At 41.2% G+C, this 24,303-nt stretch overlaps 1 protein-coding gene across 1 annotated transcript in view; it reads left to right on the top strand.

Moving 5' to 3' along the window:
- Nucleotides 1-24,303, top strand: part of NRAP (nebulin related anchoring protein) — a 60,017-nt gene that overhangs the window by 26,415 nt on the left and 9,299 nt on the right. The window contains exons 20-35 of the mRNA XM_082222555.1: nucleotides 19-123; nucleotides 2,190-2,288; nucleotides 3,726-3,830; nucleotides 4,550-4,657; nucleotides 6,898-7,209; nucleotides 8,805-8,909; nucleotides 10,189-10,287; nucleotides 11,793-11,897; nucleotides 13,058-13,165; nucleotides 14,917-15,027; nucleotides 15,973-16,170; nucleotides 16,604-16,708; nucleotides 18,261-18,359; nucleotides 19,805-19,909; nucleotides 21,359-21,466; nucleotides 23,306-23,617. Coding sequence (XP_082078681.1) covers nucleotides 19-123; nucleotides 2,190-2,288; nucleotides 3,726-3,830; nucleotides 4,550-4,657; nucleotides 6,898-7,209; nucleotides 8,805-8,909; nucleotides 10,189-10,287; nucleotides 11,793-11,897; nucleotides 13,058-13,165; nucleotides 14,917-15,027; nucleotides 15,973-16,170; nucleotides 16,604-16,708; nucleotides 18,261-18,359; nucleotides 19,805-19,909; nucleotides 21,359-21,466; nucleotides 23,306-23,617 — 2,184 coding nt within the window. The remainder of the gene's footprint in view (nucleotides 1-18; nucleotides 124-2,189; nucleotides 2,289-3,725; nucleotides 3,831-4,549; nucleotides 4,658-6,897; nucleotides 7,210-8,804; nucleotides 8,910-10,188; nucleotides 10,288-11,792; nucleotides 11,898-13,057; nucleotides 13,166-14,916; nucleotides 15,028-15,972; nucleotides 16,171-16,603; nucleotides 16,709-18,260; nucleotides 18,360-19,804; nucleotides 19,910-21,358; nucleotides 21,467-23,305; nucleotides 23,618-24,303) is intronic.

Here is a 24,303-nt window from a genome sequence, read left to right as displayed (position 1 = left end):
GCTTTCTTTTGTCTTCAGCTTCAGTACAAGACAGACCTTACATGGATGAAGGGAGTTGGGTGGATAGCAGACGGGAGTCTCAATATTGAGCAAGCAAAGAAAGCAGGAGAACTTATTAGTGAGGTATGTCTCTTGATTTTCCTGTTAAGTATAATAAAGTCTGGCAGGACCTTCCTGGAAGATGGAAGCAGACTGAAATATTTTGAAATGATGGCACTGTATTATAATTGGATGGTTTATCAAGTCCCTGGAGAACTGTCATACATGCCTGTTGGGTTGAGTTTGGCTTCTTCGGTCACAAGTTCTGCTAATTTATCAAAGAAAAACAGAAATTAAAAGAAAGAAAATTAGAAGATATGTAAGAGTGAAAGGGCGTAATACACTGTGGCTTCATTGCAGTGCGCATGTAGTCGTCCATTTGCTAAGCAGAAACAGCCCCGGTCTGTAGCTGGATGGGTGCCTACATGGGAGTGCAATGTGCCGCATAAAATTCTCCCTTTTGGTGGGACGCGGGTGGCGCTGTGGGCTAAAGCCTCAGCGCCTAGGGCTTGCCGATCGAAAGGTCGGCGGTTCGAATCCCCGCGGCAGGGTGCGCTCCCGCTGCTCGGTCCCAGCGCCTGCCCACCTAGCAGTTCGAAAGCACCCCCGGGGGCAAGTAGATAAATAGGTACTGCTTACCAGCGGGAAGGTAAACGGCGTTCCGTGTGCGGCTCTGGCTCGCCAGAGCAGCGTTGTCACGCTGGCCACGTGACCCGGAAGTGTCTGCGGACAGCGCTGGCCCCCGGCCTCTAGATGTGAGATGGGCGCACAAACCCCAGAGTCTGTCAAGACTGGCCCGTTCGGGCAGGGGTACCTTTACCTTTACCTTTAAGAGTGAAAGGAAGGAATAGGAGCTAGTTTGGCTTATTTAAAGTTGCCAGTGATTACACTCTGATACTGTAGATCCTTGACATCAGGCTATGCAGGTATTCTGAAGTAGAGGCAGGAAGAAACAGCTGTGCTCAGATCTAATATCTTGCAAGGAAGCAAACTGACATCTACTGCTGGGGTTTTCCACATAAATACTTATTGTCAAAAATGTTGAACCCAGCCATGATCAGGTGACACAATTCTTCATTTCTGAACTGTATAAAAGGTATATCAGTTGAAAACTAACACATACCTTGGATGCTTCTATTTCCAGCCAAGGACTTGGCATTTTGTTATTCTTTGTATGACATCATATAGAGCTGAACATAATTTTTGAAAACAACTCGTTCCTAATATGCCTCACTCTCTCCCGCATCTTGAATGTGGAATAATGAGCATCTCTTTGAAATCTTTATGCACTTTAATGAAAATAAATCAATCTCAGTCTTATTTTCAGCTGGGAACATCACAGGGCAAGAGTGGGTGTGTTTGCTCTGAGACAGGGTCTTTCCCTGCAGAAATGCCAAGTTGAGGCATGCATGTAACGCATACCCTGGAGTTGGTTGTGTGTTTGATTGATGAATTGTTAGTACAAGAGAATCACATGAAGTATGCAAAAGAATGTGCCTCTTCTTTATCAACAGACATTACTGTGAAAAGGCTGTCGTTTTCTTCATCTAACGGTGTTTTTGACAGCAACAAATTCGGGCCTCATTCAGAAATAACATGGTTTCTGTTATGTTGAGCATTTGCCACAGATGTTGAAGAGCAATGCAGATTGTGAACTTTTCAGGGCTGCATTTTTCATGGCTTAGCTCCCAGCAGTGCAGCAGGAGCACACGAGGAGCAAAGCAGCGATGATTTTTGCCATGTGTACCATTGTGCTGTTTGTTGAACTATAAACCATAGTTAAGCTTGGCTCTAGTTGAAAGCAACTTGTGAAGCAGGCATTGGGGAGGGGGGGGGACAAAAAAGAACCTGGTTCATGTTGAAACCAAATAGGTAAAATGATCCATGGGGGGGGGATAATTAATCAGTGTAAAATGATAGCGTAAAAGTTGGGAAACAGAATGGTTATTCCACTTTATGTACTCCACCACTGTGTTATCTGAGTAACCTTGCCCCTATTTCTGAGTTGGTTTTAACATGAAAAGATTGTGTTGTTGTTGCTAGTGCTGGGAGTAAGTGGAAGGCATAACTTGTCAATTTTTTTTTTTTACCTTTGAGAAATGTGGTAATGTTATCTATGCCATCTTTTTTAAAAAATGCATTTCAATTAGAAAAAGTACAGACAGAAGGCTGATGCTCTAAAGTTCACAAGTGTGGCAGACAGTTCCCAGATCAAACATGCGAAGAAAAGCCAGGAACTGCAGAGTGATGTGAGTCTCCTACTTTACCTTCTCTCCACACAGATTCTTTATCATTAAAACGGGTAATTCTTGGGGACAGGCACCACCACTGAAAAAGCAATAGGATCCAGCCACGGAAATTTGTCATTGCTTTACATAGTTTTGAGGTGTACTTCTAAGATTTTTTTGAACTCCCTGTACTTCTGCAGGTAGAAAACCTTTAAACCCAAAGGGTTATCAAGAGGCGTGCTGACCAGGTTTCAGATACTATGGTGATAAAGGCCATGTACCTAACTAGAGAGAAAAAGACTAAATTGGATCTTTTAGAACATCTGCATGGACCTCTGCGGCTGTTCTTCCTCAGTGAGGCTATTCTTTCTGTCATTAAAAATACACTGCCTGTCTTGCGTGGTACCTGGATTAGATTGTCTGCACATGGCTTCATTTTAAAATATTTCCCATTGCTTAGACTTTATTTAATTATTATTATTATTAATAATAATAATAATAATAATAATAATAATAATAATAATAATAATAATTAATAATAACAATCCAGTTTCATTCCCCTTAGACCAATGTTTTGCCTTTACACAATAAGGGAAATCAGTGTTTTATTTAGTGCATAAGTGGAGAATCTGTGGTCCTCCAGATGTTGCTGGACTACAAGTCCCATCATCCCTTATCATTGGCTGGTGCTGATGTGAGTTGTAGTCCAGCAACTTCTGGAGCACCACAGGCTCCGCACCACTGTTTGAGCAAGTATTGCTTTCACCAATACGGGTTAGCAATGTAGTGTAGCTGTATAATATAGCTTACAATCCAGTAGTTGGCACAAGTGAGGCCACGGAGCAGGGGTGGGGAATCATTGGCCCTCCAAGGACTACAACTCCCACCCTTTCTGACCATTGGTTACTATGGACTCCAACATCATCTGGAGGGCTGAGTGTTCGCTATCCCTGTCGTGGTGTTTGGGGAAATGGCAGAAGTAGGCCGCCATCCCTTCTTAATGTTCTGAACAAGGTAATCTAAGTCTGTGTACACACTATTCGTTTAAAGCGCATTTGAAACACATTCTTTCTCTTAAATAATTATGTGCACTGTAGTTTATCTCTCACAGAGTTAACAATTCCCAGCAACCCTCAATTTAAGCGAAACTATTGTCTAGTGAGGGTTTCAGACTGAGGTAAAAGACACAGTCAGATAGCCAGTCATTTCACAAGTGTTTTAGCACCCGTGCTCTTTCATCTTTCTTTTCATTTTATTCTTTGATATCAACCATAATTGTTCAGTCTAAAAAATAAATTGATTTTGAGGCAACTTAAAAAAAAAAAATCATTGACGGTACAAACCATACACTAACTGGATGTAAGTATCCAGGAAGTATACCTTTGAAAATTGTTACGTATTGCTTCTTAAAACAAATATGCCCAGTGCTGATACTGTTTGGTCTGCCTTTGTAAACAGGTTGCATACAGGTCAGGAAAAGAGGGTTTTCTTCATAATTACAGCATCAGCAAAGATGAGCCCCTCTTCATACAAGCCAGAAGAAATGCAGCAAATATCAGTGAGGTATGGATGGATGGGAATCCTGTGCTTTCATGCTATTGAAACAATTATTCTGTGGCTAGTAATTGATGTTTTCTCAAGAGTGGTTCAATGCATATATACTATAAATATATGGTTGTTTGGGGTTTATTTTTACCATTTTAACTATCTTTGCTTCCCACAAAGAATTTTGGTAATTACAGTTTAATAAGAGTGTTTGGAATGCAAGCCACTGCCAGATAACTACATTTTCCAGGGGGGCTTAGGAGAAGAAATAACTATTGGGCTTGTTTTGCTCTGTGTTATAGTAGTTATGCCCTTAACATCTGCAATACAGTGGTACCTCGGGTTACAGATGCTTCAGGTTACATACGCTTCAGGTTACAGACTCCGCTAACCCAGAAATAGTACCTCGGGTAAGAACTTTGCTTCAGGATGAGAACAGAAATCATGCGGCGGCAGCGGGAGGCCCCATTAGCTAAAGTGGTACTTCAGGTTAAGAACAGTTTAAGGTTAAGAACGGATCTCCAGAACAAATTAAGTTCTTAACCCGAGGTACCACTGTATTGGTATGCTAATGGAGGAACTCCTAAATTTAAGCAGTAGGCAACATGCAGGTTAGAATAAGAACAGTTTTATCCAGTGTGTAGGTTTCTGGTACCATTTGAAACTTTGGGTGTTACTGTTATGGCAACAGTGCATAGTAACAAAAAAAATAATTGCGGCATTGACCATCCTTTTAGAAACTGTACAAAAGTAGTTGGGAGAGCCAGAAGGAGAAGGGATTTGAACTTCATCTTGATGCCATACCATTCCTGACAGCCAAAGCAAAGAGGGACCTGGCAAGTGACGTGAGTACCGATTCAAGTTGAACACACAAGATGGGATTCAGTGTCACCCTAAGGCAGTCATTCCATCTGTGTAAGCATTGGAACAATCTCCCCTCTCCTCCCCCTGTATGCTGTCCTGGGGGAGGGGCGTTCTCTCTACCCTCCTGAGCAGATCTGGGGATGGTTAAGGGGGAAGAGGAGGCAAGTCCTGTTACACTGGCTTCTGCTTGTGCAGCAGCTTAGTTGAATCTGGTCCATCGTTCCTCTAGGGAGCTAAAGTGTGCCCCTGTGAGCAAGTCTTAGGATCTAATTTAAGGGTAGTGTAGTCTATAGCAAGGTTGGGGGACCTGTGACACTCCATATGTTGCTGGAATACAGCTCTCATTACCTCTAACTATTGGCTATGCTTGCTGGGACTGATCATGGGTTCCTCACCCCTATGTTACCTGAGCTCCAAATCACAGTACAGAGGGCTGACCAAAACAAATAAACTCCAACCGAAATGACCTTTGCTGTATGTTCCAGATGTTGCTGTTGTTCATTTTATTTATATTAATTTGATTCATATCTCACCCTTCTTCCTGAAAGAGCCCAGGGCACAGAAAATTATAAAGCAAACAAACACAAAAGATCTCAGAACAGTTACAAACATTATCTCAGTGAGTAATTCTCAGGGTTGTCAGGGGCAGTGCCTGTTGGTCAGAGTAAATGGGGATGCTTTTAATTGTTTTCCTGGAAAACCCACAAAATTTCCTGGGCATCCCACAGAGAACTGCTACTGAAAAGACCCTGTCTTGTGTCTCCGCCAGCTGTGTAGACCTCAGCGGCGGCACCACCAACAAGGCCTCACCTGCTGAGATTGTTTATATCCGGGAAGGTATTCTTTTAAGTACTTGGATCCCATGTCATTTACAGCTTTATATGCTAGTCCTACCACCTTGAATTTGGCCTAGTAGCTCACTGGCAACCAGTACAGCAGTACGATGTTCTCATCTGGCTGCCCCACTTACTAGTCCAACATCTTGCAAGAAGTAGTATTTAGTCTCCCACATTATCAGATATTGACACTTTTATCCCTCAAAACACAGGATTGTGAGGTGGAATGCTCTGTAAAAAATGTATTGCACAAGAAAACTAAGCTATTGAATTACCATCAAATACAATTCTGTGAAAAATTTCAGGGGAAGAACTAAACTCTTGCCACTATTAAAGGTCTTAGGACAGGCTTCCTCAACCTTGGCCCTCCAGATGTTTTGAGACTACAGTTCCCATCATCCCTGACCACTGGTCCTGCTAGCTAGGGATCATGGGAATTGTAGGCCAAAAACATCTGGAGGGCCGAGGTTGAGGAAGCCTGTCTTCGGATCTGATTCCCAAGCCTCTGAGTGTAGATATTACCTGAACTCCGTAACTCTGCACTGACCTTTACCTGAAACAATACATTTTATTTAGCTTGTGCTAGTGCTCAAAAGCACAACTTGACCTTTTGAGCTGCAGCTTCCCAGTACCACTCCAAGATGCTATGACTTCTGCAGAAAAAATAATAATAATACAAAAAACAAACACTGAAAATGTGCTGCCCTTTCATGGCGCGCAGAAGCTGCCCCTCTAGGCATCTACCTCATTTCTTTGCCAAGTGTGTTGTTCTTTGGGGCTACTGGTTCAGTCAAGAAGGTGCAACACTCTAATGATGCAATACTATGCATTTTTACTTGGAAGCGAATCTCAGTGTATTCAGTGAGAAATGTGTTTAGGACCTTAGACTGTGGTTCTAAACAAATTTACTAGTGTGAATAAGCCCTGCTGAACACAGTAGGACTTAGATGCATAGGACTGTGCTAATAATGACATAAAACGTAAATCATATCATGCATTTTCAAGTAACACAAAGGCTCCCTGCCCCTGGGATAAAGCAGTAAATGAAAAAGATGCTCCTTTTGGAAACATTAAAAAAGAGCATGCAAGCATCCTCATTTTGTGCACTTCAACCACATATAAAAGTTAGTCCTTATTACTTGCTTTCTGCTTTTTGTTGAGCGGGAAAAGTATGCTTTTGATGTACGGATGTGTTGTACTTAGACATATTAAGTGTGCTTGTCAGTAGTTTTGCAGGAGGCCAAAGTGCCTTTTCTGAAGTAGCCTATTAAACCGGTTTATTGAAATGTTCCGTTTACTTCAACCCGATGCTGTTGCTTACAATGGCTTTGAGCTTATTACCTTTCTTTGTAACTGTGATCCATTCCCTCCCCCTTCTTTAACAGGTAAAATACAAGGAGAGTTATGAGAAGACGAGAGGAAAGTTGATTGGGGTGAAGGGTGTGAACGAAGACTCGCAGATGGCTCACTCGTTTCATATGTCGAAGATGCAGAGTGATCTGGAATATAAAAGGGCGTTTGAGAATGTAAAGACCCAGTATAATGTGTCCATGGATATGATAAATATTGTCCATGCCAAGAAAGCTCAGGATTTGGCCACTGATAGGGGATACAAGACAATTCTTCATCGCTATACTGCCTTGCCTACAGATATGAAGGTGGAATGGGCAAAGCGGGCATATGACCTGCAGAGTGATGTAAGTTACACCGTCTATTTTTTAATTATTTATTTTAATTTTTATTATTTAAGATTTATATACCACTTTTTTAAAAAAACAACAACAACCCTCTAAATAGTTTACATAAAAGAGAATAAAATATTCATAAGAAAATACCAATTAAATCACCATATGGGAAAGCCTTTCTGGGTTAATCAAATAAATTAAGCAATTTAAATGAGAACTCGCATGCACAGTCAAGTACAGGTTAACTGTTATGCTAAGAACACTGTTGCACAGGGTCCTGAGCTATAGTATTTAATTATTTGAAAGAGTCACAGACTATGCCAGTCCCTACTCTGGTCTAGTTCAAAATCACTACTAGCTTAAAACATGGCGGCTGTTAGCCATAACGGGGTAAAGTATGGCCACATTTTAAATTGAGGAGAAATTTAAAATAATTGTAGCTTGGCTGTATGGAGCATATTTCAGTGATAGGTTGGCCGAAGCAATCTGCCCTTTCCCTTCTGCTCCAGCTAAAGACCAAAGGACCAGATAAGCTGTCCTTTTCATTTTTAGACCCTCCAAAAAAGTGATTACATTTGTTCAGTGGTGGTTGGTATCCATTGGAACTGGTAGTGCAGAAGACAGGGAGGCCAATAGTAGATGGGAACCACCAGTTGACTGAGACAGAGCCAATGACAGGCTGAGCCAACTAATTGTGGGTTGGTTCCCATCTCCCTCCCTCCCGAGTTCTGCAAGGCCAAAGGAGGAAGGTGACAGCCAGGGCTACCTTCTTGCCTTGTTGTCGTAAGGAGTCAGGCAGATGGGGGCTGGTTAAGGGCAGGCTGAGGTTGGTGGGGTAGTGCCCTGTTTGCTCTGAGGAACCAGCCTCCACTGCATTTATCCTCCAACCCAGCAGTTTGTATAATGTTATGCTCGACCAGGAAATGAAGGAGCCCTGGATGTTGTGAAGCTACTGCAGCTTTTCACACTTCTGGTATAAAGGAATGTTATGCTTCTCCCCCATATTTGGTTGTATAGGTGCAAGATAAAGGTAAACCACAAACACACGCCTATGGAGATGCCTGCCCCCCCCTCAGGCATTATGCCACAAGTTTGATAAGTGGTTACATGTTGTCACACATCAAAAGTTCTGGCAAATGTCTACTATCCACTCTAGGGCTGCAATCATGTCTGCGCTTACATGGGAATAGTCTCATTGGACCAAGCAGGACTTACTTACAAGTAAACATGCACAGGATAGAGTGGAATGTCTGATGAGAAATCTTCCGGAACATTCCTGCACTGTTTTTAGTACTCAATATCCCTGCAGTGTTGATTTAACCACAAACCATTAGCAAGCTCTAACAGGAGGGTTTTTTAATATAAAAAATAAAGCTTTTGAAAAACCTTTTCTTTTAAATCTTATAGCAGAAATGTTTGCTGTTGGTGATATCACCATCTCTTTTCTTAACCCCCCCTCCCATTTCTACCCACAACTGCAAAGAAGTGGATAAAACAAAAGCAGCCACTAATTTGGCTCAGCTGGTGTTCTGATGTGTGAATTCTTTAGGTGGCATTTTAAATGTGCGAGCAGCAACAATGGGGCATTTTTCTTTTCCTTTTGTCAGAACCGATACAGAGCAGATTTGAACTGGATGAAAGGCGTCGGATGGATCGCCACTGGGTCATTAAATGTGAAGCAAGCTAAGAAGGCAGGAGAACTCATTAGTGAGGTGAGATTTCATGACAGCACATAACAAAACTTGCCGCATAATGCGTGCAAAATGTCTGTATAAAATTAAAATAATTTCCACTCAAAGGGGGAAAAGAAAAAGGCATCCCACATGAAAGCCCTCAAAACCAGGAATAGGACTCGTAATTAGAGGGAAGCCAGATACCAAACACAGAACAGTAGGAGTCCATATAGCCTTTGCAAAAACAAAGTAGGTGACAAATGATATCATGAATAATAATGACAATCAAACAATGCTCAATTGCTACCCCACTAGCTTAGGTTTTTTAATGAAGTGAATCAAGAAAAAGCCATATAAGGTGTACTTATAGGCACAGAGAACCTACTTTTAACCAGGTCTCTCTCTCTCTCTCTCTCTCTCTCTGTCTCTCTCTCTCTCATACACACACACACACACACACACACACACACACACACTTCAACAAAGAGCAACAATGCAGCTTGGTGATGATTTTGAACACAATTAAACTACATCACCCACAGTTAGAACCTCTGAGATTCTAAAGGGTCCCATCACTGACAATTATATTAATTATGCTAAGAAGGCCTTTATGCACACTCAGATTGAAGACAGAGAGGTGAAGACGGTACAATAAGAAGTATATCAATGTCTCAGTCTGAACATAGGTCTTGTAGGAAGTTTTTAGTGCTTTAGCCATGGTGGCGCAAAATAAATGAAAGTGCACGTTCAAAATGCATATGCCACAGATAGGAATCAGAGCCTCTGTCATACCCACTTGAGTTCAACTCTCTGAAAATATTGTTTGTTACTGGCTTCAGTTTCCCATGAAAGCATGCCCCTTGCATCTTCCCTTCATGTAGCGCTTCTTTTACAAGGACATTGCATTTTCAACACCTGAATTACAGCTCCTGGGAAATATTGCTGTTTTGCCTCCTATTGTTGAATTATTTTGCCTCCAGAAGACCCTGTTAATACAAAATGCTGTTTTGTGTTTCAGGCCATTTGAAAAAGATTTTTCAGTCGTGGGACCTTGGTTATTTTAGTAGGCGTAGATCATCTTGAAATATTTTCCTTAAATTTAAGTGAGATTTCTTTTAAGGATTAATAGGTAAAGGTTATTGTTAAATGGAAACAAATATTAATCTGAAAGTTCCTAGGAGATGAAGCTAAGGAAAGAGGAATAATAATTATGTTCACAAATTCACTCTAATCTCAAGCAACCTATGATTTTTTTTCTTTCAAATAGCATGAAAGAGCAGCACAAAATTCACAGCTTTGATCTTTTTCTGCTCAACAGACGAAGTACCGTCAGCATCCATATGCTTTGAAGTTTACCAGTATTAAAGACACTCCTGAGATGATCCAGGCTAGAATTAGTTATAACCAGGCTGTGGATGTAAGTTATAATGTATATACATTATGATTATAAGAGTGGTATCCTCTTTGAACGACCTCATTGAAACACAGGCTTTCTTTTTCACTCCCTGTCACTGAGATCATTCCTGGGAACCAAGAAATTTGTGTTCTAATCAGATGAACCTTACAAAGGCCACTTTTAATCAGAATGGAAACCTTCCATTCTCCGCAGAGCCCAGTGGAAACCCTTGTATAGAACATTTAACATAAATGAACTTTTGTACAGATGCATTTTCAACTGTATTTTGACTGATAAAATTTTATATCCGTGAATTAGAATATTTGCAATCTGTAATTGGACCAGTGCCATATTGTTTTCTTTTGGGAGGTTCCAAATTTAAACCAAAAAATCTGAATGAATAATATTCTCAAACTAGGTATTGAAAAATTCATTCCAGCAGTCAAGTTCACACTCATTCAAGTCAATGAGAACGGGATCCAAGACATTCCCTTGCACTAATGGACAGACTTTTGATTCATTAGAAGTATTGGCTAATGAAGGGGTGGTGATATCTATGGATTCCCCCATGTGGCCTCTCATTCCACCTTCCATCCTGTTCTAGAGGGTTCACCAACTATCTGAAGGCATTTTTCAGGGAAAGTTGGGTTCTGAATGGGGAAGGGGACTCTACCAACATCTTCTTTATTCCTCTTCCAATAGTCATTTGGTGGGTACCACTGCTGGATCAAAAGCCTTTCTATGAGTGCAAGAGCACCAAGTGGATTCCACCCTGTGAAAATGTGTGGTCTGCTTCATAGAGAATTATTCCCATGTGGTCATAGGCGCGGCCATGCCTGAGGACAATTGCATGTTGGGAAATGCCTTATCTTGTAGTATTAAACACCACTACTGTGTTACTTAGGGAAGTGGGTGGCACTGTGGGTAAAACCTCAGCGCCTAGGACTTGCCGATCGTCAGGTCGGCGGTTCGAATCCCCGCGGCGGGGTGTGCTCCCGTTGCTCGGTCCCAGCGCCTGCCTAGCAGTTCGAAAGCACCCCCGGGTGCAAGTAGATAAATAGGGACCGCTTACTAGCGGGAAGGTAAACGGCGTTTCCATGTGCTGTGCTGGCTCACCAGATGCAGCTTGTCACACTGGCCACGTGACCCAGAAGTGTCTTCGGACAGCGCTGGCCCCCGGCTTCTTAAGCGAGATGGGCACGCAACCCCAGAGTCGGACACGACTGGCCCGTACGGGCAGGGGTACCTTTACCTTTACTATGTTACTTATTTAATAATTTATTTAATATGGGCGGGGCATAAATAATAAATTATTATTATTATTATTATTATTATTATTATTATTGGTATGGGGCTCTTCTAAGATCAAAGTGCTCAGACAGCTTCATTTGGGAGAGCTGATCCTTCAAATAATTTTAGTAATTGTAGTAAGAATTGTTTTACACAATATAACTTTTTAGCGGTCTGTGTGAACCACTGTGGCATATGCAGCAAGCGTCCTATACGGTATTTTTCGTGTTTTGCAGAGGATATATAAGGAACACGGAGAGAATGTAAAACATCATTACACCCAAACGGCAGAACTTCCGGAGATCTTTCAAGCTAAACAAAATGCTGTGAATATCAGTGAGGTGAGATTTCATTTTGTACCGTGTCTTGCAGTGACACCATTTCTTTCAGTAACATATTGTTCTTGGAGACTTCTTTACACTCAACATAGCTGGAATTGATAACAATGCATTTGGATTTCTGCATCCTGAGGGGGGGCGGGGTCATGTTAAGACTAGCTCAGCCCGCATGCAAGGACTGTCACTGAAGCATTATCCCATGCCCATATGCCTTAGTTTCCTCCTTTACTTTTAGCAAAGGCAGCCCAGGATTGTGTTATAGGTTCTGTGACTTGGTCTAAAAAGACTTGCTAGGAAGACGCAGAAGAACTTGGGCTGAGGTGAAAACTGCTGAAAAAATAATTTTGCCAATCTTCATGTGAGCAGAGAATAAATTCAGGTCCCTAAATGGGGTGGGGTATAGTGGAAAAATTTGCTGACAGGTTCATAGGGAGAGGGATTACTTCATTTTTTTTTATATGCAGCAGCAGTGACTGGCCACCATTTTCTTTACATCAGGATGCTTCTGGTACAGCATCAGTCTGGGCCATTGTGGGGAGGGAAATGGCAGCTGACACGAACATTTGTGCCCCCATATGAACACTGGCAATTACCATTTCCGTTAGTGTCTGGCTGCCATTCCCCCCCACCCCCAAGATGCCTTGGAACAGTACTGCATCTGAAGTATTTTGTTTAAGAAAACACCCATATTATTGCCACTGCCTCTGGTGGTAGCAGCAAAATGAAGCACGAAAGAAAAAGCATTTGCCACTGCTGAAGGCAAGTGCTCTCTGAAAATATGGCCTCCCAGTGTTGCTGCCTACAGATGGAGTCATGGAATCATAACTCGGTGGGTTGTATCCCTGATTTTTCCGTTTCAACTTACTGGATTAAATCCAGACCAACATAGTTGGACTTGGGTTCCCATAGAAACCGGTAGAGTTTAACCTTAGTTCATTGTAACCTTAGTTCAAATAACTGGGCCTGGATCCAGCACACTGTCATCAGTGAAGTGCAGCATTGGAAGAGAGTTGTGACCCTGAAGTGCACAAGATGAGCCTAAAGGTATATTTGCCAAAACTAGGAACAAGGGAATTAATGCAGGTTTCTTTCTCGGCGTAGGTTCATATGCATATGATTGGGGAGAGAGCTTCAAACTGTCCCCATTTACTGTCTTAAAACAGATTTGCTACAAGGAATCCTGGAAGAAGATGCAAGATGGGGGTTATAAACTGAAACTGGATGCCATTCCTTTCCAGACAGCAAAGGCTTCCACTGAGATTATAAGTGATGTAAGTTGATTTAATAGCAATATTGACTGGTACAAAATGGGAGATCTTAGCTGATAAAATTCTCCGGGGTGCAATTGGCATGGACAGTGGGAAGGCAGAAAGAAAGCCTGTGTTTTATGTTTGAAGGGAAAATACAACCAGCTCTTGATGATCTCTACAAATTGGACTAAAAAAGCAGACATAATTCAGTGTTAAGTAAGTGTATCGTGATGTGTGTTAGGTACATAACGATAAATTTGTGTCTTCCTGAGTTTAATACTTACTTGAAATATTTCTTTACCGTCCTTCATGATCAAATTCACATTAACAAATTGGCTGCAATTAAACTGGGAAGAAATCCTGGGGTTTAGTGAAAATAGGACCCTAATGTGCAGTGGTGTAGCAAAGCCAAATGGAACATTAACAAGGGTCTTGGACAGGCTAGAAAATAAAGCAGCATATAACCTGCACCCTTCCTTAGCTCAAGAGCTGTAAGATAAACACAGAAAAGTATTTTTGCTACCATGCTTTGAAATAATCATATCCCTTCAGTCAAAAATAATGTTAAAGGAGTCCTGAATGGAGAAGCCTTCTCTCTTATGGCCTGTTGGGATAAAAGAACTCTTGGGTTTTATTAAATAATAAATATATATCTTTAAATAAAATTATTTTATTAAATGTATAACAAACGCAACCAACAGAGTATTCTGAAAATTCAACAAAAGAGAAAAAACAACAATTGAGCATGGTCAGGTATAAGGTATTGATGCAAAAGATATAAAGAAAAATATAACAAGACACTTGTACAAAAGAGGCAATTCAGCAGTATTCCAAGATAAGAACAGCAGATCAAAAACTCATATAATCAAAAATAGTGCCATACGATACTGTATTTGGTTGGAATTCAAATACAGTCATACCTTGAGTTACAGACGCTTCGGGTTGCGCACCGTGCTGAACCTGGAAGTATCAGAACTGGTTACTTCCGGGTTTCGGCACTTGCGCATGCACAGAAGCACCGAATCGTGACCCGCGTGTGCACAGACGCGGCACTACGGGTTGCGAATGCTGCGGGTTGTGAACGTGCTTTCCACAAGGATCACATTTGCAACCCGAGCGTCCACTGTATATGAATTCATTGTGCCTGAAACCAGGTAGCATGTTGGGTTTTTTAAATGATCCTTCTGCAGATTCTGCTGAAATTATAGCCCTCTTCAGAAATGACAAACCTACACTCATTCAATGCCTGAATGCGAATGAAAGCTGCGCCAACTAGCTTTGCTCACCAGAGCTTGCTGCGCACGCAGTGCAAATGTTTGCAGTAGGGAAGCCTTTCACATGTACAGCTGTATATTCTAAGGTTTCTGTGTCATCTGGAACCATAGTCAAGGAAAGGTCTAGATCGCAAGGAGCCTGGGCGAGTGTGTGTGATGTCTTCCCTGCTACAGACGTTCCCACTGAATGCGTGGATGCCAGGGGGCAGGGCTAGCTGGCACAGCTCCACTCCCTACATTGATTGAATTGGCAGGTGTCATTTTTAATGAGGGCCTCTCTCTTAGTGAAACAAAGTTTCTTCTACTTAGTAGATATAAACTGAAATTTCAAACTCCCAATCCTTTTCTTTTAAAGCAGAATATATCTATTTTAATGCAGGTTTGGATCTTTATTTAAAATACTTGCGGGCTGACAAGACAAGAAAAAGTAATGCTGTAGTGGCCAGTATGTTTCTGTAAATCCTCATGCCCTCGCTTCATTTCCCCCTCTTTCCTCAGTACAAATACAAGGAAGCATTTGAGAAAATGAAAGGACAGATGATTGGCTCCTCTGGCTTGGAAGATATTAACATTTCTCATTCTGTGCATGCAGCTTTGCTGCAGAGTGATGTGAGTATCACAGGGCATGGAAGATGAACCTAGAATAAACATAGCTCAGCACGACAGATGACCTTTGATAGGTACTTTGAATGATGGAGCACTTCCTTTTGAGTTGGCAGTACTCTCACAACAGCAGCACAATTTGTTTATCCATATTGGGCAGGACTCACCTAAGGAGTCCCATCAGTGGAAGCCAGTTCCAGAGGGCTTCATTCCCATAGGCAGGCACTAAAATCCAGACTTATCAGTGGCTATTGGAGAAGCAGCCTGCAGGCTTATAAGTGCCTTCCGGCTCCCCTTGTATGGTTATTCTCTTACCTTCTCCTCCAAACCATCCCCAGTTCCTTTTCAGAGCAATTAATGGTATAGCATTATAGCTGAACTTTGGTTCACTGTGTTGGTGAGGCTTGTTAGACAACAACGAGGAACTGAGCCTTTAGTGTCATTGGAACAAACCGCCAATAGGGATTCAGCAGATGCCAACTTTAAAATGCCTGGTGAAAATTTTTCTATTCTTCCAGGCCTGTCAATGCAGGCTATTAAGAGTACACTGCCTGCCCCACCCCAATGGTCTATTGATGCTTGTTTTTAATATATATTTTAACTTTTTCTGATTTTTATTGTTTGGTTTTATGTTTTTATCCTGTTGAAAACCACTGTGATGTGATATATATATTGGTATATATACATTTTTTAAATAAATATAGTAAATAAATACACACTAGCCACACCTGACATTTCTGATTTCCTAACCATTTCACTGTCACCATCCAGAGGTCTGTATAATGTGCACACTGCACAATAGGCGCTGTAGAATGAGGCTGCCTGAGTTTTCTTTGCTGTTCTGTGTATGTGTTGTAAGCAAATAAATTCAACAGAATGTTAAGCAGGTTTGGGTTTAAGCCATGGCGTTGAAATAACAGTATTTCTCCCTTCTTCTTTTCCCTTCCCTAGGTAAATTACAGGAAAGCTTTTGGCCTTCAGAAGTCTCAGTTCCGCCTGCCCTTAGACATGGTGAATCTGGTACATGCCAGAAAAGCCCAGTGTTTGGTCAGTGATCAGGAATACAGACAGTGCCTTCATGATTATACTTCTCTGTCTGAAGATGTTAGGCTGAGGTGTGCCAAGAATGCTCATAAATTACAGAGTGAGGTAAATGAAGTTATTCATGAAGCCTTTAACATTGGGGGGGGGGACTGCAACACTGTGGTTTTATGCTTTGTACTATCTGTATGTCTGTCTCTCAGTATCAGTGACCAGAAATGGTTTTTCTTGCACAGTTTCACTTCAATGGTCTTTCCATCTGAAATTTTTGGGAGGTAAAAACAGCAATAATCTACAATTTTCTTATAGACTATTTATATTGAGCTTCTCTTCCTCTCTTTCCCTCCACCCATCTCTCTGTAATAGATATAAGTATGTACAAAGTAAACACATGAACACAGAATCTGAAAATATAATTCCAATATGCTCGAATGATACAGACGTCTTGAGTAGCAGATGTTACTTCTAACGAATGCATTTAGATGGCTATATTGCCTCTCCTATTCCACATTGTAAATTACTTTTGATTGGTTTCCCATAGAATTTATACAGGTCTGACTTGAACTTTATGAGAGGAGTTGCCTGTATTACACCAGGGGCCTTAGAGATTGAAGCAAAGAAGAAAGCTTCTGAACTCATCAGCGAGGTAACAAAAGAGGGTTTTGATTTTTTCACTACAAACAAGAGTTTGCCAGATGTCTGTGTAAAACTGGGCTGGCAAAGTAACTCCCTGGATTAAGGGTGGGCTCCCTTCCTCACCCTCCCTCTTTATTTGATCACTCAATTCATGTCCTGGGTGAACTCAATGGAGTTCAAGGTTTTTCAGACCTTGCTAACTACTTTCACAAACTTTCTATTCTGTAATCAGGACCCAAGTGGTTGGTACATTAGGGTGAACCTTTATAGAAGGAAATGTTCCTTTCCAGATGAAAGAGAGGCTGTGTTCTGTTATTAGACACAGAATCACATTTCTCAAAACCCAGGTGGCTCCATATAAGTGGCCTGGAGAGAGAATTTCTCCTTCTCCCCATCTCTGTTCTTTTTCTTTTTCTTTATTAACTCTCATCACATCTAGTTTGGCCCTGAGTTTGTCTCCAATGATCACATATGTCTCTTTTGTTTCTGGGACTTCTTTCTTTTGCAGAGCACACACACACACACACACACACACACACACACACACAAGTTCAAGCTTCGCACGAACCTTGTTGAAGAGCAAAATTCCCATTGGTTTTAGCTGAGCTATATTATACTTCTGGTCAGGAATTTCCTTAGGTTTCCCTCTTTGCTGTTAACTGCCACCATTTTCTGTCTGGGCTCACAAGACATATCTCTATGACATAGTCCTAACTTCACTGAAACCAAGTTCCTCATTGCATTCTCAAAAAGCTGATAATTGCAATGAAAGCCAGAATTTCTCCTTTTCAGAATAAAAATGCCCAGATTTTAAAATCTAAAACAAAGCACAAAAAGTACTGCTGAACAGGCCATTTGGCCTTAAGGCACACCCAGCAAAATGCCCTTCATAAGCCCATTGCACCCTGTCAGCCATGAGCTTACCAGACACAGTTAGTTAATACACAGTGGGAAATAGTGTGTTTCTATTTCTATATTGCCGTTCTCTATTCCTTTGGTGGACTATGAACCAACATTCCTGGAGACTCAGGCTGAAATGTAACTCACAACATAAAACATTCTTCTCACATTGAGACTCTACCCTGGCCCAGGTAGCTGCACGTGAGCAGTTCGTATTTATTTTTATTTAATTAATTACTCATTCAATTTTTTTAATAATAAAAAATCACCCTACATCCTAACAGATTCCAGAGCAATTCACAATACAATATAGTTAAAGTAGCCCCTACCATTTTTAATATCCCAGAAGCTAAAAGTGCCTGCTTCTTTCCATATATATCTGCCATAACCACCTTTCAGAGACAGGTCGCGAGCACACTTCAGCAGTGGTACTGCCAACTGGTCCTTGCATTTATGGGGTCTCTGCTGAACTTAATAAATAGGCATGGACCCAGCAGTGAGTTGGGAGCATGGGATTAAATTGGCATAGAGGTCACCGAACCAATCTTTTTTTGCTGACCCCATTGTAAAGTCTAAATCACCAGGAGCATTAAAAATACAATGTCCTCATCTCAAAATGTAACTTAGCTTCTGCATTCCTCTTCCTTTGTGTGTGAATTCAGAGTAAATACCGTCAGCAGCCGAATTCCTTCAAGTACACATCGGTGACAGACTCTCCTGGCCTCCTTCATGCAAAATTCAGCAATATGATTGCTAATGAGGTAGGCTCTGCTAACGTGGATCAGAAAATATGCTGTTTAAAATGCAATGAGCTGAGGAGGGAGTAGGGAAGCAGGCTCTGAGAAATATAATACATCAAAAGGAGAGAAGAAGGCATCATCGATTTATCCTTTAGCATAGTTAGATCATTTTTTATTATTCCTGGACAAACATTTAGTATCATTTTGTCAATCAGATTTGCTCCTTTAAAACAAAACAGCGGCAAAAATAAAAATAAAAATCAGAGCAGCCATTTGATATGAATTCATGCAACTGGCTTTCTTTTTGTACTTGAAAGCAGCCATAATGCAAAGAAATGCAAAGAAGGAGCACACAAGGAGGACAGTCTTCGTGATGGTTAATGTGTGAGGTGCTGAATAATTCGTTCAGGAACCCACTTAATGCACCTGAGGCCAAGAATCTTGTTTCTGATTTTTCAAAAACATACAGATGGCCTTGCAAATTCATTATGCCATTAAAAAAAAGAGGGGGGTGGAATCACATTTGGGAGCTGACATGCTCCAAACTGTGAACTTCCTTTTTAAAGAAAATGTTCATGGCATTTTTCACAGCAATATTGAATGTTCCTAGAGATGTCATCAAATAAGGCTCTTAAGAGTTAACGGGATGTTACCCGTTAACATCCTCTGCCATCAGAGCTCTATTTATTATTGCCAGTTTGAAGCTGGCACATACCAGTGTTTGACATAAGTCAGCCTTGCTTTGGTAGGTTTGTAGGTAGCCCTTAGCAACTCATTTTGTGGCATCAGTTAGACTAGTTAATTAAAGCATTTTGATGGACTACAATAGTGCCCCAGATTACTTCCAATGCAAGTACTTCTACCAGCAGCAGAAGTCATATTGGATTGTGTGCGGGAACTGCTGGTAAGCTGTCCACTCTTCATGTGAAAAAAGCAGGGGCGCCTCTTTTATCACAGTGCTGACCTTAGCTGGGCTATATAGCTTTTTAGATATTTGCCATGCACTATTGAACCTTGTGCTTCTTAAAAACACTTCTTCCTTTTTTACCTTTTTAAACCTATGGTTTTACCTGTGAATGTTTATAGGGATGGGTGTATGCAATCATTTATCCTGGGGTAGACAACTTAGTTTCCCTCCAACTGCTCTTGGACTCTCATCAACTGTCCAGTTGGCCATGCTGGCTGGGCTGATGGGAGTTGGGCTCCAAAAACATCCAGCTGACTAATATGCACCCTCTGTGGCTAGATTTTTTTCAGGCAAAACAATTTTATGGTGAAACATTCAACTCTAAAAGACTGCAGTTCTTTACATAGACATCTGAGAGTAATTCCCATTGAACTTAATGGGACTTACTTCTGAGTAGATGCGCACAGAGCTGCACTGTCAGATAATTCCTCAGAAAAAGAAAGAATTCCAGTATGCTAGTATAAATATATTCATTCATTTTCATTTAAATCTATCCCAGCGCCTCTACAAGGCAGCAGGGGAGGACACTTTGCATCACTGCACTGTGACGTTGGGCCTTCCTGAATTTGAAAGGGCGAGAACAAATGCTATCAATCTCAGTGAGGTAAGTGCCTGGATCTATGCTATCCTACCCCTCTTTTGCCCTGAAATCATTGGGCATCCCTCCTATTGTAGGCGTGGTAAGTGTACAACCACAAAGACTGTATTTTGCAGTCTTGAAGAACTGTTCAAGTTGATTAATTGTTTATTGAGACTTTCAAAGCGGTAAGATATTACCTTGCCATCTGGCTGAAACATATGAATTGCATTTTATATTTGCTGCTGAATTTGTGTTTTTCAGTATTGGATGAATCTGAGAGGGTGTTGTTGCTTTCAGGTGTGGTTTTTTAACATTCTCATTGCACTATCATATGGGCACCATAATTAATTTGTGTTGGTGGTGGTGCTGAGTTCTGCAAATGATTTTTGCTTTGTCGGGTAAACAAATGGTGACTTTTAGAGTGTTGGGACTGTGACCTGGGAGATTTGACCTAGTGTTCAAATCCCCATCAGCCATGAAGCTTACCTTGGGCTAGTCACCATCACATACACAGGTTTATTGTGAGGATGAAATAGGGAGGTGGAGAACCATGTACACAACCTTGAGATTCTTGGAACATAAAGGTGGTATATAAATGTAATTACTCAATAAATAAATATCTCCTGGTGTAATGTGTGGCTAGAAATTAAAGACTTCATTGATGATAGTTTTTGTAATGATCTGAATTATGATATTGTAATGATATTATAATTATGATATGGTATCAATTATTCTTTGAACCGGGAATAGGGCGGTATATAAATTCAATAAATAACTAGTGCAGCAATTTCAGACTATATAAATAAACTTGACATGAGAGGATGGAGACTGCACTAGGCAAAGGACAAGTAAGGAGAAAAGAAGGCAGGCTTTGTTTACTTACCTAATAGCTTCCGGATGATAGAGAGGGTTAGTAGTACACCTCCAGTATCTTCAAGATCCAGTACAGGTCCATGTTGTCATATTGGCTATATGGTTGCTAAGAATTCTCTTTGTGATGCCCAACCCAAACCCCAGTTGTGGAGGCAGAATCCCCATGCCAGCACAGAATGCAGCTCAATAATTCAGGACAATAAGATTCCCTCCTGGCCGCTTCCCCTGATTCAGGTCCCACCTTTATGGTTGTGAGCAACTGGCATGATGTGCAGGGGTCCTTGCATTAAGAAGCTGGTCATGGCTTCCTCACTTGCCCTGTGTCAAGCCTTCGCTTGAGTCGTCATTGCTTACAGAGCTGTTGGCACTTATTGTTCTGCACACATGCTACAAGGACAATACCATGCCCAAATGGTTGTCATTTTTTAATTGCATTGTTGTGACTGTATTTGCTTTGATTGGGGCTTCCTACAATAGAGTAAAAAAGAAAAGAAAAACAAAATCTAGACGTGCTTGCTAACTCTATTCAACAACCAAGAGAAGGTTTATTCTGTCAATTTACTTGCACTTTAAAATTTAAAGTTGCCATTTCCACTTTAGGCAAAATACAGGGAGTCTTGGCATAATCTCCGCGCTCAAGGCTACAAGCTGACAATGGAAGCAATCCCTTTCCAGACTGCCAAGGCCTCAAGAGAAATTGCCAGTGATGTGAGTTGAATTATGCAGCCTTCCATCTTGCCCGATTTTTGTTAACTTCATGTAATACATCGTCTAAAGCAGATTATACCGAATTAAAGCAGCACCATAATCATGTGAGACAAGGATGTGAGACAGAATATATTAGTTATGAATGAGATTCTTTGTGTGAATTAAAAAAAAAAAAGAGTCACTATTAATCAGAAGCCAAGGCATGCTGAAGATCTTGCAATGGGAATTGGAGAAGGAAAAAGTATCTCTGGATACTCAGTTCCAATTTAACCAAAGTATCCAAAATACTACCTGTCTATGCAAATATTTAATCCATTCCTTTGTTTCCTTGAATAGTCCACCAAAGCAATTAGGGGCAACGAAAGAAAAATAAAGTTAAGCATGCATGAAAGGGCTCAGAGTATTGGTGTATCCATTCGGATGTCTTTCTGCATTCATTTTATACCAATGAATTTAGAGATACTAAGCGGCCAAAGGTAATTTTCAACTTTTTTGAAAAATCTCTTAGAAAATCAAGCATTTAGGCTGCACCCAAACAGTGATACATCTAGATGATTTTAGACTCTGGGCTTAAGGGTCTTGCGTGGGCGTTGGGGTTTTTAGATGACCATGCGTATTACCTCAGTTGTGAAGCACACAATTAACATTTCTCTTCTCCCCCTCCACACATTGAAGCCCATGCCTCACAACTCCTGATACATTACAGTAAAATACCAAACAAAACATAGATATATTTTGAGCATTTTTGCATTAAAAAAACCCCTGTCTTAAATCATATCACTGCCATGACTGCAGACATAAAATGGTATTAGCTTCTCCCTTCCTGATGCTACTTGCTTGTATTTGGGAACGAGTACCATTTTGTTATAAGAAAAGATATGGAATATCGTTTAAAGTAAAAATATTAAAATGAGACTCTTTAATCATGTCCATGCCTAACTGGATGACACCTGAGTATAAAACGTTATATATGAAAATACAAATAGAAGTTGCTCTGGTGGGCCCTGCATGCGTATGCCAACCTAGGTGCTGATGCGGAACTGTCTCTGTCATCCACAATACTCTGGGTGGTCATGTGGTACAGCCCTAGACTTCAGCCCTGAGGTTCAGTCCTACCTGGGCTAAGCAACACCAGAAGTCGTGTGCATACATAGGACTGCCAGCTTTGAGCCCATTGCTGCTGCCAAAGTCCAACGGGAAACTTGTTTGTTGAGAGAACTCCGTAAGAATGGTCGACTCTGTCTGTTGACTCTTGAACTGTTGTCTCACTGTAGGGAAAGTTACATCCAGACCTGGCTGTTCCATGTTTATCTAAACATGGGATGTCCCATATTGCCCAATCCATCCGTTAAAAGAATTAGTGTTTTGGCTGTAGCGATACCACTTTCACTAAAACATAGGGCACGCTGGGCCACAGTGTAGTATGTTCATTGGAACATAATACCTCCTTAATGCCACGGTTGAATTTTTATTATTTTTTTAATGCTCCAGTGACAATGGCCATGCAGAAACATGCACGCACGATCCAGCCTTGTAACAATGTCAAAACTCTTTCTTCTTCCAAATATTTTCTAAACTATCCTTTCTTAGCTTTAGACCATGTAAAGGGGAAAAAGTTCTGTTTCAGAATATGGTTGTTCAGAGCCATGAGTGAAAGATGCAACGGAAGGAAAGATAGACCTGTAATGTGAATTGCATGTGTCTCTTGCGTTGAATTTTACATTGCTAATTCTCTTTCCCATCTCTCTCTATCTCACAGTTACCTAGGCATAATACCTACTTTTAAAGTATCTAAAAATCACGAATGCCAGCTAAACAGCATTTCCTTTCCTTTTGCAGCTTCAGTATAAGCATAGCTTTGTTAAGGAGAGAGGGAAGCACATAGGTGCCAAGAGCGTTTTGGATGATACCAACCTGCTGCACTGCTTGTATGCCGCAAAGCTACAGAGTGAGCAAGAATACAGGAAAGGATCCCGAGATGCCAGTTCTCAGTACCACCTGCCTTTGGACATGGTGAACCTGGTCCATGCCAGGAAGGCACAGAATCTAGCGAGCGACCAGGATTACAGGAAGAGGCTGCACGAATATACGGTGCTCCCCGAGGACTTGAAGATGAAGTGGGCCAAGAGAGCCCACCTCTTGCAGAGCGAGGTAAAGAAAGATGCTGCTTAGACCTTAATGTAAATAGTACTCACAAGGTGATGGCCTGTTTGATTTTGTGACTGTGATTAGCTAAAAAAAGGGAGGGGGCATGGTGAACCGAAGCCGTGAGTGAGTGAGAAAGAAAGACAACTATTTGCTTCAAAAATGTGCCTGTCACATCCCACATATGCCTACATGGCTTTGGGGATTCTGTTGCTAATTGAGCTCAGAATGTGATGGGGCGGCTATTGTTCCATTCAAAACCAATCGCAGAAGCCTGTCTAGATGAACAGTGGAAATGCCATTGATAGGAACCTAGGCCTCAATCAAAGCCCAAGCGTGTCTGCAACCTGTTTGCCTTACTTTACTGTAAGACTCAACTCTATATTGCAACAAAAGGCAACTTGAAAGAGCTCTGTATGCTTTATCTCTTCAATGAAAGCCTCCGAGAAAACGGAAGAATCCCTGTTGGATTTTCCTCTAAGTGTAACAAATGTACCAATTGCCTTTGTTCTTTTCCTGAGGTGAGACAAAGGCAATCTGCTGCAGAAACTGGGAGATCCCAAACTATAAAGCCGCCCATTAACATGAGGTTTAGCTATTGCATTAAGAGGGGCTTCAAAATTCTTCCTGCTCTGCTTTGATAGAAACATGGACTTTTACACTTGGATATTAACTACTAGACAGAATATTTA

Source organism: Podarcis vaucheri (assembly GCF_965113315.1).
Source record: "Podarcis vaucheri genome assembly, chromosome: 5".
In the NCBI taxonomy this organism is placed as follows: domain Eukaryota; kingdom Metazoa; phylum Chordata; class Lepidosauria; order Squamata; family Lacertidae; genus Podarcis; species Podarcis vaucheri.
This window is presented reverse-complemented; position numbering and strand designations above follow the sequence as displayed.